Raw genomic sequence first — 14,287 nt, 5'->3', positions numbered from 1 at the left:
CATAGATTGTCATGGCAGCTAGCTAAGGCTGTGCGGTAGATGTTTCTAAATGGCTCTGTAACTGGACTGTCTGTTGCTTTTTAGAAGAACAGACTTCTTCAAGGCACAGTGCTAGCACCAATTTTATTTAATGTAGTCACCAGTGACCTACTGATGTCATGCAGTTCATGTACACCAGTATTTGTTTGCCCACAAGGGGCTGTGACTTTAAAAAATTGAAGAGAACCTGAACAGGAGATGGCTGAAATGGAGACTGAAATCAAGACTATTACTTAATTTGCCAATAAGTTCTCACTTTAATATATTAATGTTCTTATGGGCTTTCTTCTGCATCTTAAAATATGAATACTTAGAAAACTTGTAATTGCTAGTTCTAGAACATTGGATGCTTGGCATCTAAGCCTGTGATTGCAAAGTCTGACGTTGTTTGCACAGGGGGCAGCTAAAGATGTATATCAACCTTTAACTCTTGCATTTCCTAACTTCTTAGTACTTATGAAGCCTTTTTGCTTAGGATTTTTTTGTTTAATTTCCTAGGTATATCTAAAGGAAAAGTGCCCAGTTATATAGCAGACACCTGTCAGTCACAGATCCACTTGTGTAAAATAGTTTTAGGCTATGTACACAGCTAATACTTCACATTGTACTATTTGGATTGAGGCTGTAACATCCGCCATCACCTTGCTGTGCTGATTGTGCAAAACGCTTGCACTGTGTACAGCTAGCACCACAACCATGTGCACCTAACAAGCTGACAAGTTCTGTTGACAAAGCTTTCTTCATAGCTAATCAACTTGTCCTCCTTCTGAAGCTAGTAGGAAGATGGAGCTTAGTTAACTACTGCGCGCACACGTATACTTCATACATAAGTGCTCAGTTAGTGGCTTAATGGAATCATCTACTGAATGTGCTAAGTTCCACACTTTCAAACTTACATAAAATTTAAGCCAAACTTCATTAAACTTAGCAATGCACTTGCTGCTCCTCAAGGCCTATTTACAAGTTCAGTTTGACATTACATAGCTCAGATGTTTGTGTTATCCCTGAGCGGGAAAAGTGGCAGTTGCTTTGCGATGAGGAAAATGCTTTTTATGCTCTCAATTCCAAAACAAAGGGATTCTGCTCAAACCTTTAAAAAAAATCATCTTTTGGCAGAGGCCAAACATAAAGCTGTGTTTTGAGAATAGAGATTGTAGTGGAAACTTATTCTTAAATATACTCATCTGCTATTAAGTGACTGCTGTATCTCTCTTCCAAATGGGAAGAACTCTTAAAACTTAAATCTGGATTTTTAAAGATGCATGTGAAAACTACTGTTTTACCTGTTAAGTATATCAGATAAACTGTGTGAAGAATATTTGGCATGTTTAACTTGGTTTTCTTCCGAGTTACCAAACCCCATGTTTTGTTTGTGTGCCGTTCAGTGTATGATACTCTTAAATTGTGTTGGAACCCAACTTCAAGTGTTGCTTGTGGGTCCTGTGGGTCAGAATTAGGGTACTTGGTATTGTGTCCAGCTCTGTTTGGATGGAAATTCAAATTCAATTAAAAATGGACAAACATTTTATGTTTTATGAAATAAAACTATCTTAAGTGCGCTGGATAACTTTTTTAACACCTAATTTCCATTCATACATTGGATGCAAAAAACAAGCATTCCTGCTTTTTCAATTCCAGTGTTTCTTAACTTTGAATGAACTAGTTAATTAAATAAACTGAAATGGAAAAAATATTCTCCCTGCACCTTCAGAATAGGCCACTGCTGTCAAAGCTCTTTTAGCATTTCAGTAAGCCCTGGTTCCAGGTGCTTAGCCAGTGACTTCCACAAGTTTGTTGGGTCAACTGTCTTTTAAAAGTTGGCTGCAAACATGTACCGCTTAATATTATATATATTTCATTTAAAATATTTTAATATATTACATTGAGTTTAGGCTGTAGACCCCTGCAGCTGCCTCCCACCCCCACAGCTCCTGGTGGCGGCAGAGGGACCCTGAAGCTGCTCAGCGGCTTGCGGGGGGAGGCAGGAGATGCTGGACACTCTTCCCTCACCATTTTGTCAGGGATGGTTTTTAGTAAAAGTCAGGGACTTCTGTGACTTTATTGCACATGATCTGTCCCTAACTTTACTAAAAATAGCTGAGTCATGTATCTTCAGGAACATGGGCCTGTACAGAAAGCTGTGGGTGGGGACTTTCTTTCCAGACCAGAAGATTAAAGTGAGGGATGTTGAAATGCCCATGGTGATCCTGGGAGATGCAGCGTACCCCTTAATGCCATGGCTCAGGAAACCTGGATAGCAGTAAGGGGTGGTTCAGCAATAGGCTGAGTAGGTGCAGGATGACTGTGGAATGTGCGTTTGGCAGATTAAAAGTGCACTGGTGATGCCTTTACGACAGGTTAGACCTCAGTGAGGATAATGTTGCTATGGTCATAGCCGCGTGTTGTATGTTGCACAGTATTTGTGAAGGTAAGGGTGAAAAGTGTGCTCGAAGTGGACTGCTGAGGCAGACCCCCTGGTTACTGATTTTGATCAGCCATATACCAGGGCCATTGGAGGGCACAATGGGGGGCAATTTGAGTCAGGGAGGCTTTGAGGCAACACTTTGAAAATGAGAACCAGTAATGTATATTACTATGCTTGGAACTGCAATGCTTAATGAAATTAGTTTTGCTAGGAAGTACTTGTGACTTTTGCTTACTGAAATCCTAGGCCATATGATTAAACTGCCTGTGTATGTTTTGCTGCCACCCACTATCACAATTTGCAGGAAACAAAGATTACCTATTTAAAAAGTTTTTGCTTTTATTGCACTGAAAACACACCCGCCCCCTCAACACACACCTTTACTTGGTGGGAAAGGAGGTACCAGAGAAGGGCTGACTTTCAGAGCTGTGCATAAAGTCCAGCTATGATTTGAAAAGGTGTCCATGGGTGTGGAGTGAATGGGAAAGTGAGAAGTATGGGAAAGTGGAAAGGAATGTGCAGGTGGTATTTGGGGAGTGCATGGGAAAGAGTTCTGAATGTGCTGAAGGGGAGTGCAGGAACATATCTGCTCAGTCTGGAGCGGTATGAAGGACTTCAGCATTTCAGTTTGCTCCTCCATAACTTTAATCATCCTCTCAGTAGTGTACTTAATAAAGCCCTCATTTTCTTTTCTGTCCTGCCTGTTGATTTCCTTTCACTCCATGCATTCCCTCTTTTCTGCATCTTAAGTATTCCAGCAGCTCCTGGACCATGTCTTCCTTGCTCCATCTTGGGGAGTTTTCTTATCTGGTGGAGCCCCTCAGTGTGTAAGGGGTGCCTCTGAAGGCCACATTTGCAGAAACACAAGGAACAATACACAGAAGCATGATTAAGTATATGCACAGCACTGAAACAGTAGAATAAAATACACCTCTAATAACATGCTAATCACTTTCTCACAGACCCATGACAAGCACTCATGTCAGCAAACACCCCAAGCATGGTGAGTTTACCTCCGGGTGAGGGGGCATTCTACATGGGGAGAAAAGCAATAAGAAACAATCGCGGGGCAGTCAACTACAGACAATATTGTAAATTTTCCCACCTTTTTCCACAGCAGGGGTCATTGTAGCAGATATCTCACTCCTGAGAAGAAGCAAGGGTGCATCTACTGCACGCTTGCGGCTTCTGACCTGGTCCCTATGCTGCTTGCCTGTGTGCTGCTCTGGTCTCTGCGCAAGTGATTACAGAATGGTGCGGGAAAGTTTCCTTCAGCGGGGGAAGGAACAAAACATTCAAGGATTCTTTGGAAGAGGGTTGCCGAGCACTTTCAGGAAACTTTTTCCTAGAGAGATCACTGGAGGAGTCCTGAGAAATCTCAGTGTGCATCAACATCCTGCTCAGCCGTACTGCTTAGCTGCATGTACATTTCTATGTGCTCATCCCACCTCCGTACTTTACAAAGCAAAACCACTTACCAGGGGTCTCCTCTTCTGCTTCTTGCTTGCCACAGTGTGACTGCTGAGATTGGCTAGACATCTCCGGAGTGGAGAACTGGACGCACTACCATGCGACCCTGTTGTCCTAACTCCACCTCTGCGTCATTGACTTTTTCCTCTAGGTGACTGCTCACAGAACTCCTGCGTGGAGACATGACATCACCACCACCACCACAGGAGAGAAGCCAGAAGGAACATCAGTCTCCGCTACGACCTAGCAGCAGCTTCCAGGATCCAGAAATCTCTACTAGTCAAACAGCCCTAAGGCTAGGAGAGGGATCCTCAATGGGCCCTCAGCTTACTGTGCAGTCCTGTCAGAGACTATTCTCATACTTCAAGAGGGTGTTTGACCATGTAGCTCAGAATGATGCGCAGCGTCCAGAGTGACTTCATCCTCTGTTGACTGTGCAGGAGACCTGGAACAAGACTTTACATCACGGGAAGTAGAGATCAGACTTACGAAGACCAAAAACACAGCCCCAGGAAAAGATGGCATTTGCTATAACATCCTGAAAAAATGAGATCTTGGCTGCCTGGTATTAACTGCACTTTTCAACAAATACAAACAATTCAGCTCCTGGAAGAAGTCTGACAGTGCTCGTCTACAAGAAAGGTGAGTGAGACGACCCCAGCAACTGGAGACCCATCTCTCTTTGCTCCACCATGTACAAAGTGTAAGCCAAGTGCCTCACGGCTAGGATAACAGACTGGTCGGTAAATGAAGGAGCTGTCAGTTCAATCAAGAAAGGCTTCATGTCATGCAAAGGCTGTTATGAACACAACTCTTGTCCTTCAGTCTGCCATCCACATGGTCAAGAGGGCATGGAGGCAGTGTGCCATAGCGTGGCTCGAACTGGCTAATACTTTTTTGGATTGATGCCCAGTCAGCACATTTTTGCCATGCTGCGAGACTTTGGGATGCCTGAAAACTTTCTCCACCTGATCCAGGAACTATATGAAGGCTGCACTACCACCATCCGCTCCATGGAAGGAGAGAGGCCTGAAATTACTATCTGTAGTGGTGTGAAGCAAAGTTGTCCCCTCAGCCCCATTGTTTTCAACTTAGCCATCTCCTGCGGGCTACGTGGTTTTGACCTGTATGGCAACACCGCGAATGAATAAATAAATAAATGGAGATATCCTATCTCCTAGAACTGGAAGGGACCTTGAAAGGTCATCGAGTCCAGCCCCCTGCCTTCACTAGCAGGACCAAGTACTGATTTTGCCCCAGATCCCCAAGTGATTGAACTCACAACCCTGGGTTTAGCAGGCCAATGCTCAACCACATCCAGCAGACACCTGAGGATACCATTGCGTAGATCTTACGAGTTGTGGCCAGGATCGACTCCTCCCTACTGGCACCCATGGCAGAAGATCAACGCCTTGAACACCTTCCTGATCCCCCGTATCTCATTTGTCCTGAGGGGATCTGCTATGGCAAGGTACCTCTGAACAAGGCAGACAACACCATCAGGCAGCTAGTAAAGAAGTGGATGTTTCTTCCCCAGAGAGCCAGCAATGAACTGGTTTACATCTCACACAGGCAGGGCGACGCCAACGTGTCTCGTATGGGTATCTGTGCAACATTAGTGATCACTCATGCCCTCCACCTTCTGATGTGCCCAGATCCCATGGTGAGGAACATTGCAGAAAGTGCCATACGAGATGTCATCAAGAAGCACCAAGACCCCCTCCAACCAAGATGTCGCCACCTACCTGAGTGGCTCGCTGGAAAGCATATTTGGAAGAGACGGGGGAGACTTTGCTTCCCTGTGGACTCGTGCCCGCTACGCGACGCCTGGAGAAGTGTATCAGCTGCGGCTGGACATGGTGCGAGGAACAGTAGGAGCTGGGAGTCCTAGTGCCTTAGGTGAAGAACACAGACCACACAATCCTCGCTCCGAAAGCTAGAACCATGCTGGAGAGGACCCTGAAGGATGCCATCTGCTGCCAGTATGTGGAAAACCTGAAGCTGTACCAGGGCAAGGCGTTCGAGGTGACATGCAAGTGGGACGCCAGCAACCACTTCCTCCTTGGGGACAGTTTCAATCGATTTTCTGACTGGAGGTTCATCCACAGGGCCCAGCTCAACTGCGTCCTGCTGAATGGAGCCTTCCACCACGGGAATCAGGACAAGTGATGCAGGAAGTGCAGCTATGCCAATGAGATGCTCCCCCACGTCCTGTGTAGCTACAAACCCCATTCCAGAGCCTGGCAGCTGTGACACAAGATAGTCTGGCCAGAGCCATCCTGCCACCCCTGGGGAAGGTTGCTGTGAACTCTGCTATCCCCGGAACTGACAGCCAATTGCAACCAGACATAGTCATCACTTTCCTCGTGGATTGTATTTTCTAAATGGACAACCTACCCTAAATTCTCAATTACTGATGGACAATCTTCACTCATTGATATACGTGCTTTCCACAACTAGCTGTCTATAACTTTTCAAGGGTACCTGAATACTCGGATGCTAATATCTAAACTGTATTCGTAAATTTACTCACCTAAATTTGAGTTACTGCTGATTATGCACTATATTTTATGACTTTAAAAACAAACTTTGTATTTGTGATAATCTAAGCACTATACCAGATGTACAGACACTCTTTTCTCAACCTATGTATTATATAATTTTTTAACATTAGCTTTAATAAAATATTTAAATGGTTGGGATTTAGAAGAGCTCTACCTCACACACCTCTGTACACATGGGTGAGTCACGGTTTTCATTTATAACACAGGGATAATAGCTGCTTCACTTGGCTGTAGGAATTTTCACTAAAATTTAGAGTGCTTTGTCAGGTGTTCTGCAAGCATGTATGGTGTTGCTGTTTCTTGGGTGGCAGGGTGATGATGCATGTGCTCGCAGGAATTTGCTTTACCTGCCAGTCTGATTTTTACTTCATTTACAGGAAGAAAACCCCCAAAAACCTGTCAATGAACTCTACAGAAGAGATTTTTGCAAGTGCCCAGAGACTTACAAATGCCTCTGTTCGCTGTTATGGTTTATTTTCTGTATTGAGAGATTAAAATGGTGCTATTGTAAGTACAGTGAGGCATACATGTACTCCAGTTATTGAAAGGTTGCACAAAAATGAGAAATGTTTGACTTCCAGGACCTTTCTTCCCCCTAACTTTTCCTATATCATTGGTAGCACTCGCCTCAAAAGTTCTGCAAATTCTTTAATTGATGAGCAACTGCATTGTAGAACCTGTCAGGATATGTGTAACCTATGTTGGGGATGGATGGGTAGGGGTTTGCGCCCAGAAAGGGTGTAGAAACTGGGGTTTAGTAGGCTGGGCATGCATGTTGGGGAAAATCTTTCTCAAATTAATTTAGTTAACCTCTGTGCTCTTTTAACATATTCTCATAGGTACTGATGATGTGGCTAGTGCCACAGCTGATCAGGGTCTTTGCATAATAGTGTGATTTGAATACTGCTTATCTCTAATACATGGTGGTAAAAAGTTTTGTTACTCTCCATGGCTGAAGAGTATTCTAATCATCCTTGGACTCCTCCTTGTTTGAGAATATTAGGCAAATAATTGTTGCCTTGGGTTTTGTTAAAGGGAAATGATCAACTTGAAAATCACACCTATTTGAATCTACCTTCTGTTAAAAGAATCCCCTATGATCCCTAAAGCTGAAGTAGATTAGAGGAAACCTTTCTCTTCTTTCACTGTCTAGTCCATTTCACAGTCTTGTTAGTCATTCACACTTCTTATCCTAGCATATGTCTAGCCAACAGCTAGGAGGTGGGATTGCTAGCTCAGGTAGATATGCACATACTAGCTCTGCTTGATCAAGAACAGGGGTTTTCACAGCAAATTTTTTGGTGGCTTCAGAGTGCGGCCACCAACTCCTGCTGGTGGCTGCGCTGACATTTTTTCCTAAAATACTTAATTCACTTTAGGAAAAACAAATATGCACATGTCCAAATAATTGTAATTTATGTAGCGTTTTTTCACTCAGTAATATAAATAATTTACAGTTGTCTCTATTCTTTACTGGACCAAAACAGAATAGAAACACACAATAAGGTGCTTTGCATGGTCTTGTCTTTCTGTTGTTTTTTTTTCCTGCTTTTTTTGGTTTCACTTTTTCCCCGTAAGACTTGCAAGCTGATAAGTCTTCTGCTGTGAAAAGTGATATTTGTATTTTTGTTAATATCACTTTTCACACTTACTCAGCACCGGCAAACCCTGGGACAAATTAAGCCCTGGATGGGGAGGTGGGCAGGGAGGCAGCGGAGCCCAGGGGTGGTGAGCCTGGAACCAGAGACTGCCACTGTGTGGATGGAGCCCGAAGCCCCATGGCTGAAGCCTGCCTCCCCTACCCCAGGAAAGTGGTGAATTCACCAGCTGCCTGCACCTCCAGCATTTGTGTCTCCGGAGGGGGGCAGGGCCCAACTGCTGCTAGTGGCCTTGGGAGAGGATGTGGCAAGAAAAGTTCCTGGTGGCTGCATTTAGAAACACCGATCTAGAGTGCTAAATATAGTGATATGGTCACTGCAGCCATGCTGCTATATTCAACATGGTAGCTCGAGCAGAGCTAGTGCACACGTCTACCTGTGCTGGGAATCACACCTCCCTGCTGTTGTGTAGACATACCCTAGGCTTAGCTAGCTCATTCTGACGGACAAAAGTTTAATGTAGACATGGCACGCTGCCTCTAATGTGCTGAGATGATCGAGTTTAAGCCTTACCTTCAATTACATCAACTTAGTATGTGTTTAAAGGCCTTAGCTAACAGCAGGTTGTCCACACTTAGACTTAACGTGATGCAGGAGGTCTTTTTTTTTTAATCTTGGTCTAGATAAATGCTGTGAGAATATGTGAGGGTGGGTATGCCTGTGACTAAAGTATTTGGTGTTTTTGAGTCTGCTCCTAAACCCTTGTACTTTTTAAAACTGCTTTAAAAAAAATTCAAGACATGCTACTTTGCTTTCTTAGAAAACTGCATTATTTTTTAAAAAAATCCATTGTTTGAAAAAGAACTTGAGTGGACAAGTGTCTGTAAATTGGTGGTAAAATCTCGATACTTCTCTGCTTAGGCATATATCGTGTGTATCTTCAAAACAGTTTTTATAATAATACTTGTGTTTGGATGCTCAGCTCTCAATAACATTCACCTGTGAGTAATGAATTTCTGTTTTGATCTGCGTCCAAAAGTGACTTTGGGAAATCCGACCAATTTTTGAAACTTAGTTTAGGAAGAACAAAATTTTAAATTTAAGCGTGTCTGCCATTCACTACATTTAGCAAAAATTTGTAAAGTTGTTTTCTAAATAGTAAGTTTCTATCCTACACTGTTTAAACTATCATGGGTATATATTTACAACTTTTATCTTAACAAAAAATCCACCAGCCAACATGTACAGCATGAGTGAGAACTTTTCTTTTCCACAGAAGCTACTGCAGTTTAAACCAGGGGTGGCCAAGCTGAGCCTGAGAAGGAGCCAGAATTTACCAATGTACATTGCCAAAGAGCCATAGTAATACATCAGCAGCTCCCCACCCCTCACTCCCAGCACCTCCCACCCACTGGCAGCCCTGCCAATCAGTGCCTCCCCGCACCTCCCGATCAGCTGTTTTGTGGCATGCAGGAGGATCTGGCGGTGAGGAGCGAGGGCACGGCAGGCAGGCTCGGGGTGTGTGTGTGTGATGGGAAGGGTAGAGTGTGGGCAGGGCCTGTGGCAGAGCCAGGGGTTAAGTAGTGAGCACCCGCCAGCACATTGGAAAGTTGGCACCTGTATCTCCAGCCCTGAAGTCGGTGCCTATACAAGGAGCTGCATATTAACTTCTGAAGAGCCACATGTGGGCTAGTTTAGACTCAGGAAATGGAGAAGTTCATATGTGAATAGCTATATCACCTCAGTTGTGTTTATATGTTAAACCTATAGTGTTTTCTGTTCTTCCTTGTTAAGTACATATTTAAATCTGAAGTACATATTTGCATCCGAAGAAGTGGGCTGTAGTCCACGAAAGCTTATGCTCTAATAAATTTGTTAGTCTCTAAGGTGCCACAAGTACTCCTGTTCTTCTTTTTGCGGATACAGACTAACACGGCTGCTACTCTGAAACCTATATTTAAATCTGTCTATTTTATGTGATACGTAGCCATCAACCTAGCTACTGTCTCTAGGGGAGGCGGATTAACTACTGGGTCAGGAGAACCGCTCCCATTGCTGTAGTGCTTCAGTTTAGCCACTCACTAGAGCTGCAGCTGTGCTGGCGTAGCAGTTTAAGTGTAGACGTATCCTAATTGTGAAATGAGTCTATAATGGATAGATAGTATTACAGCCATAAGTAGGGGTTTCTTCTATAGTTCATAAATCATGCCGTTTTTCTTCCCAGAGAACTTCATTTAAAACGCCAATTCCAAGTCAGAATCTGTAAAGGCTTCTAAGGAGGTTTTGTTTTCTCTCCAGGTTTTTGTTGGCAAGATTCCCAGAGACTTGTATGAGGATGAATTGGTGCCACTCTTTGAGAAGGCTGGTCCAATTTGGGATCTGCGCCTCATGATGGATCCTCTGTCTGGTCAGAACAGAGGTTATGCTTTTATTACCTTCTGTGGCAAAGACTCAGCACAAGAAGCAGTCAAACTGGTGAGTTAACTCATTCTGGCCAAGTCTAACATACTTCTTTAAAATCCCTCCTCAAAGCTCAGCTCTGCTATAGTTCATGCAGTGAATTGCCATGTGACAGTGGCTATGTGATTGGTGATTTGTGATTACTGCTAATGATCGGTTACAAATTGTGCACACCTCCAGTCTGTGCTAAAACATACTGTTACTCTCTCTGCAGCCCCAACACCTTATGTACAGATACAAACATGCTTTTCGTCCGCCTGTTATATCTTCGGTTTGGGGCTCTGCATCTAGGGACAGTCCTGGTACAATGAGGCTTCAGCCTGCTTGGACCTCTAAATTGTATCACGATATAAGAGTTGTAGGAAAAATAAAGTATTAGTTACTAGGTTACACCTGTGAGCAGTGACTTTCACTACCTGTTATGTCAACACAGTTTCCCACAGTACATAGAATCCAAACTCTTCCTGTTTTTTTTAAAGGAAGCGTTACCTCAGACTTTATCCCTGGACTTGGCTGTTTCTAGAGTTCTACTCGTAGGGCTGCTGAGCCCTAAACTAGACCTGTAGTGTCCAATCTATGGCCATGGGGCCATCTAAGTCATCCTTGGGGGCAGCTATGTTAAGAAAACTTCAGTTTGATTCCATATTAAAAAAATTAACTTCGTTCTGGGGCTCAGGCAACAGCCAGAACAGAGTAAGAGAACTGAGACCTCAGGAGAAATGGCAGACTCAGTGCCCCAATCTCCCTTTCTTCTGGAAGCTGGAGAAGGTGTCACCTAATCCTCCTCAGTATATGGCCATCTGAAGAGACAACCTCATAAGACCACAGGGCAACTTCATGTGACATTGCTGCTGTCTGCAATTAAGTTTCAGTACGTGACATTTAAATCTGCCTTCTCACTACAGAGGATTGGCTGGGAATACAGTCTCCGAATGCTTCCTCTGCAGTTCCAGGAGAGCTCTACTCAGCTGCTTTACCTTTTCCTGCTGAGGTATAGCAGCTCTTCCTCTATATTCCTGACATCAGGGAGAGCAGGACAGATACTCGTTTGACTCAGCCTGAGCCTAGAGGAACTCCTAGGAAGGGATGACTCCCCTCCCCCACAGAACCATGCGGGGCAGCCCAAGAGAGGGAAAAAGGGTGAAGACTGCTAATTGACAGCTGTCGCCAAAAGGCTATATGCCAGCTATGGAGGACTAGAATGGAAGCTGTATATTTGCTTAGGACCTGCCCCTCCACAGCCCAATAATATCCTCTGTGCTGGGGCTGCAGGATATGAGTCACAGGAATTGAATGCTTTGGTTCTATTCGCTCTTGGGTGAATTCTCAGCAGGTGACTTGCAGGTGCCTTCTGCTCTCCTTGTATTGCCTAAGTGTGGGCCAGAGAATTCATCCCACTTGGTGGGGAGGGGAGAGTGATTGGCTCTCAGGCTGAAAAAGTTGAATGCTACTGCTATATAGCCTCTCTCCAGCTTCATCAAAACCCACTTAACCCTTTCCCAATAGGACCAACGTCTGTTATCAGGGTGAGGTTTCAAGCAAACACTGGCAGCTTATTAGCCTCATTGAAAAGAACTCAGCAGTCATAATCTAAGAATTTGAACAAACATATCACTGTATAAGATTTACAGACGTATTGGGTATTCACCCACGAAAGCTCATGCTCCAAGACGTCTGTTAGTCTATAAAGTGCCACAGGACTCTTTGCTGCTTTTACAGATCCAGACTAACATGGCTACTCCTCTGATACTTGTATAAGATTGTTATCTTGGGCTCTTCCAGGACTCAAATTCCCAGCAGGACATGCATAATTCATCTTTTCCAATAATATGGAGCTGAAATTCATAGCCCTGAGGGGCCATGAAAAGTCCAGGTTTGAAGTTAACACTTCTAAAAATCATTGCTGGCCCACTCCTGTTTCTTGTGCTGGGCCTTGAGACAGTAATTTGAAGCAGGAGAAAACATTCCTTGGGCAGGTTAGTTTAAGAAACTCCACAAAGTTCTCTTTGAAGCTGCTCAAGACATGGAAATGTTAAAATAACTCTCAAATGTGGCTTAGTGGGCAGGTGATGGGTCACTGGTGAATGATTTATCACAATTACCTGAAATTTATCACGTGTGCATTCTGTGTGTATATAAATTTCAAAAGTGTGTCCAGAATTTTCAAACCCACAATGTTTGTACAGGCAGTCCTTGACTTGACAGTGTTCAACTTATGACAAACAGTACGTACGTCGCTTATGAATTGACACCCTGATTCAACTTTTGACAATTGATTTTTGACTTTACAAAGCTCGGTCCTGCAATCGAGTGGATTGCGGTTCCGAGTTACGGCATCTTGGCTTACGACACACTTTTCAGGAACCAATTGTATTGCAAGTCTGAGGACTGCCTGTATTAGTGTTTCACCTCTTTGCCAAGTATAAATTCAACCATGAAACCTGCTTTTGAGAAATAAAATGTCCTTTCTGCAAGATATTGGAAAAAATCAGTTTTCGAACTTTGTGGTAACAAATCTTTGCTAAAAATAGCTAGAGTTTCCATTCAGATTGAATTAAGATCATTAAGCTTCAGATAGTATGGGACAATGTTGACTTCTGTAGGCTTCAATCATAGGGTATGATTCTGCTTTCATTAACATCCGTGACAAAAATTTTAATGATTTCAGTGGGAGTGGGATCAGGCTTGACTTAAAAAAACAAAAAACCCATAATCAACACACTGTTGAAAAGCAGATTCTGAGTTCACTTAAACTTCTAATAAGTTTCTATTAAATATTGTATTATGAATCACTCTATTTGTATTGAAGCCACATTTTCAAATGAATTTGGATCAAATATTAATCTATCCCTTCAATAAACTGTTCTTTGAGTGCTTGCTCATTACAATTCCATTCTAGGTGTGCACATGCCCACGTGTGCAGTTGTCAGATTTTTGCCTGAGCGGTATCTGTAAGGTTGGCTGTGGCGCCCCCTTGTGTGCTGCATTCATGCGCTCGTATTTCAGGCGCCGCTGGCCCTACGCTCTCTCAGTTCCTTCTTACCGCCCGTGGTGGTCAGAGCACCTTTCCTTGCTTGATGAGGACTAGCGTTTTTTCTCCCTTGGTCTTTTGTGCCCTGAGGCCATGTATATAGTTATCCTTAGTAGTTAGTATTTAGTATCGGTTAATAGTTTAATTGTTGTTAAGGGTCCAGGGGGTGCCCCTGGTGGGGCATGCCCCAGTCTCCCGGTTTCAAGCCCTGCACAGATTGTAATAAGCCTGCTACTGTTAGTGACCCTCATGGCAGTTGTCTTTGACGTGTGCCTCCGCAAAGCACTTGAGACAAGTGCTGTATCTGTAAGAACTTTCGGCCTTGTCCGCAAAAAGAGTGGGACATTTGGCTCTGGGCTCTCCTTACGGAGTCCATCTGCGCCTCCTCAGCATGAGTCACCAAGCACCTCGGCATCGGTAAAAAGTACACGGGCACTGGGCTTCGCCCGTCACTGCTCCCTGTCACCGGTACCGAAAAAGGACGCAGAAGCATGGCTCCCCGGTGTCAGTGAAGAAAAGCCAGGGGACAGCAGGCAAAGGAACTGCCTTGGGCCATCCACTCACCCCGGCGCCCCGCAGTCGGCTTTCTCCAGCAGGGGCCGTTAGCTAGCACAGCACAGCAGGTGCCAGAAGCTTCAGTGAAGGCTCCCCAAGAGGGCAAGTGAGAAGTAGTGGAGCGCCACAGATTCCCCGAGACAAC

At 44.1% G+C, this 14,287-nt stretch overlaps 1 protein-coding gene across 5 annotated transcripts in view; it reads left to right on the top strand.

Moving 5' to 3' along the window:
* HNRNPR (heterogeneous nuclear ribonucleoprotein R) overlaps nt 1–14,287 on the top strand; it is a 60,129-nt gene that overhangs the window by 16,501 nt on the left and 29,341 nt on the right. For all 5 annotated transcript variants that reach the window (XM_005313560.5, XM_005313559.5, XM_065577216.1 and 2 more), the window contains one exon: nt 10,395–10,571. In XM_005313560.5, coding sequence (XP_005313617.1) covers nt 10,395–10,571 — 177 coding nt within the window. The remainder of the gene's footprint in view (nt 1–10,394; nt 10,572–14,287) is intronic.

Source organism: Chrysemys picta, chromosome 23 (assembly GCF_011386835.1).
Source record: "Chrysemys picta bellii isolate R12L10 chromosome 23, ASM1138683v2, whole genome shotgun sequence".
NCBI classification, from domain to species: domain Eukaryota; kingdom Metazoa; phylum Chordata; order Testudines; family Emydidae; genus Chrysemys; species Chrysemys picta.
Note: the sequence above shows the minus strand (reverse complement) of the source record. Positions and strands in the feature narration are given on the sequence as shown.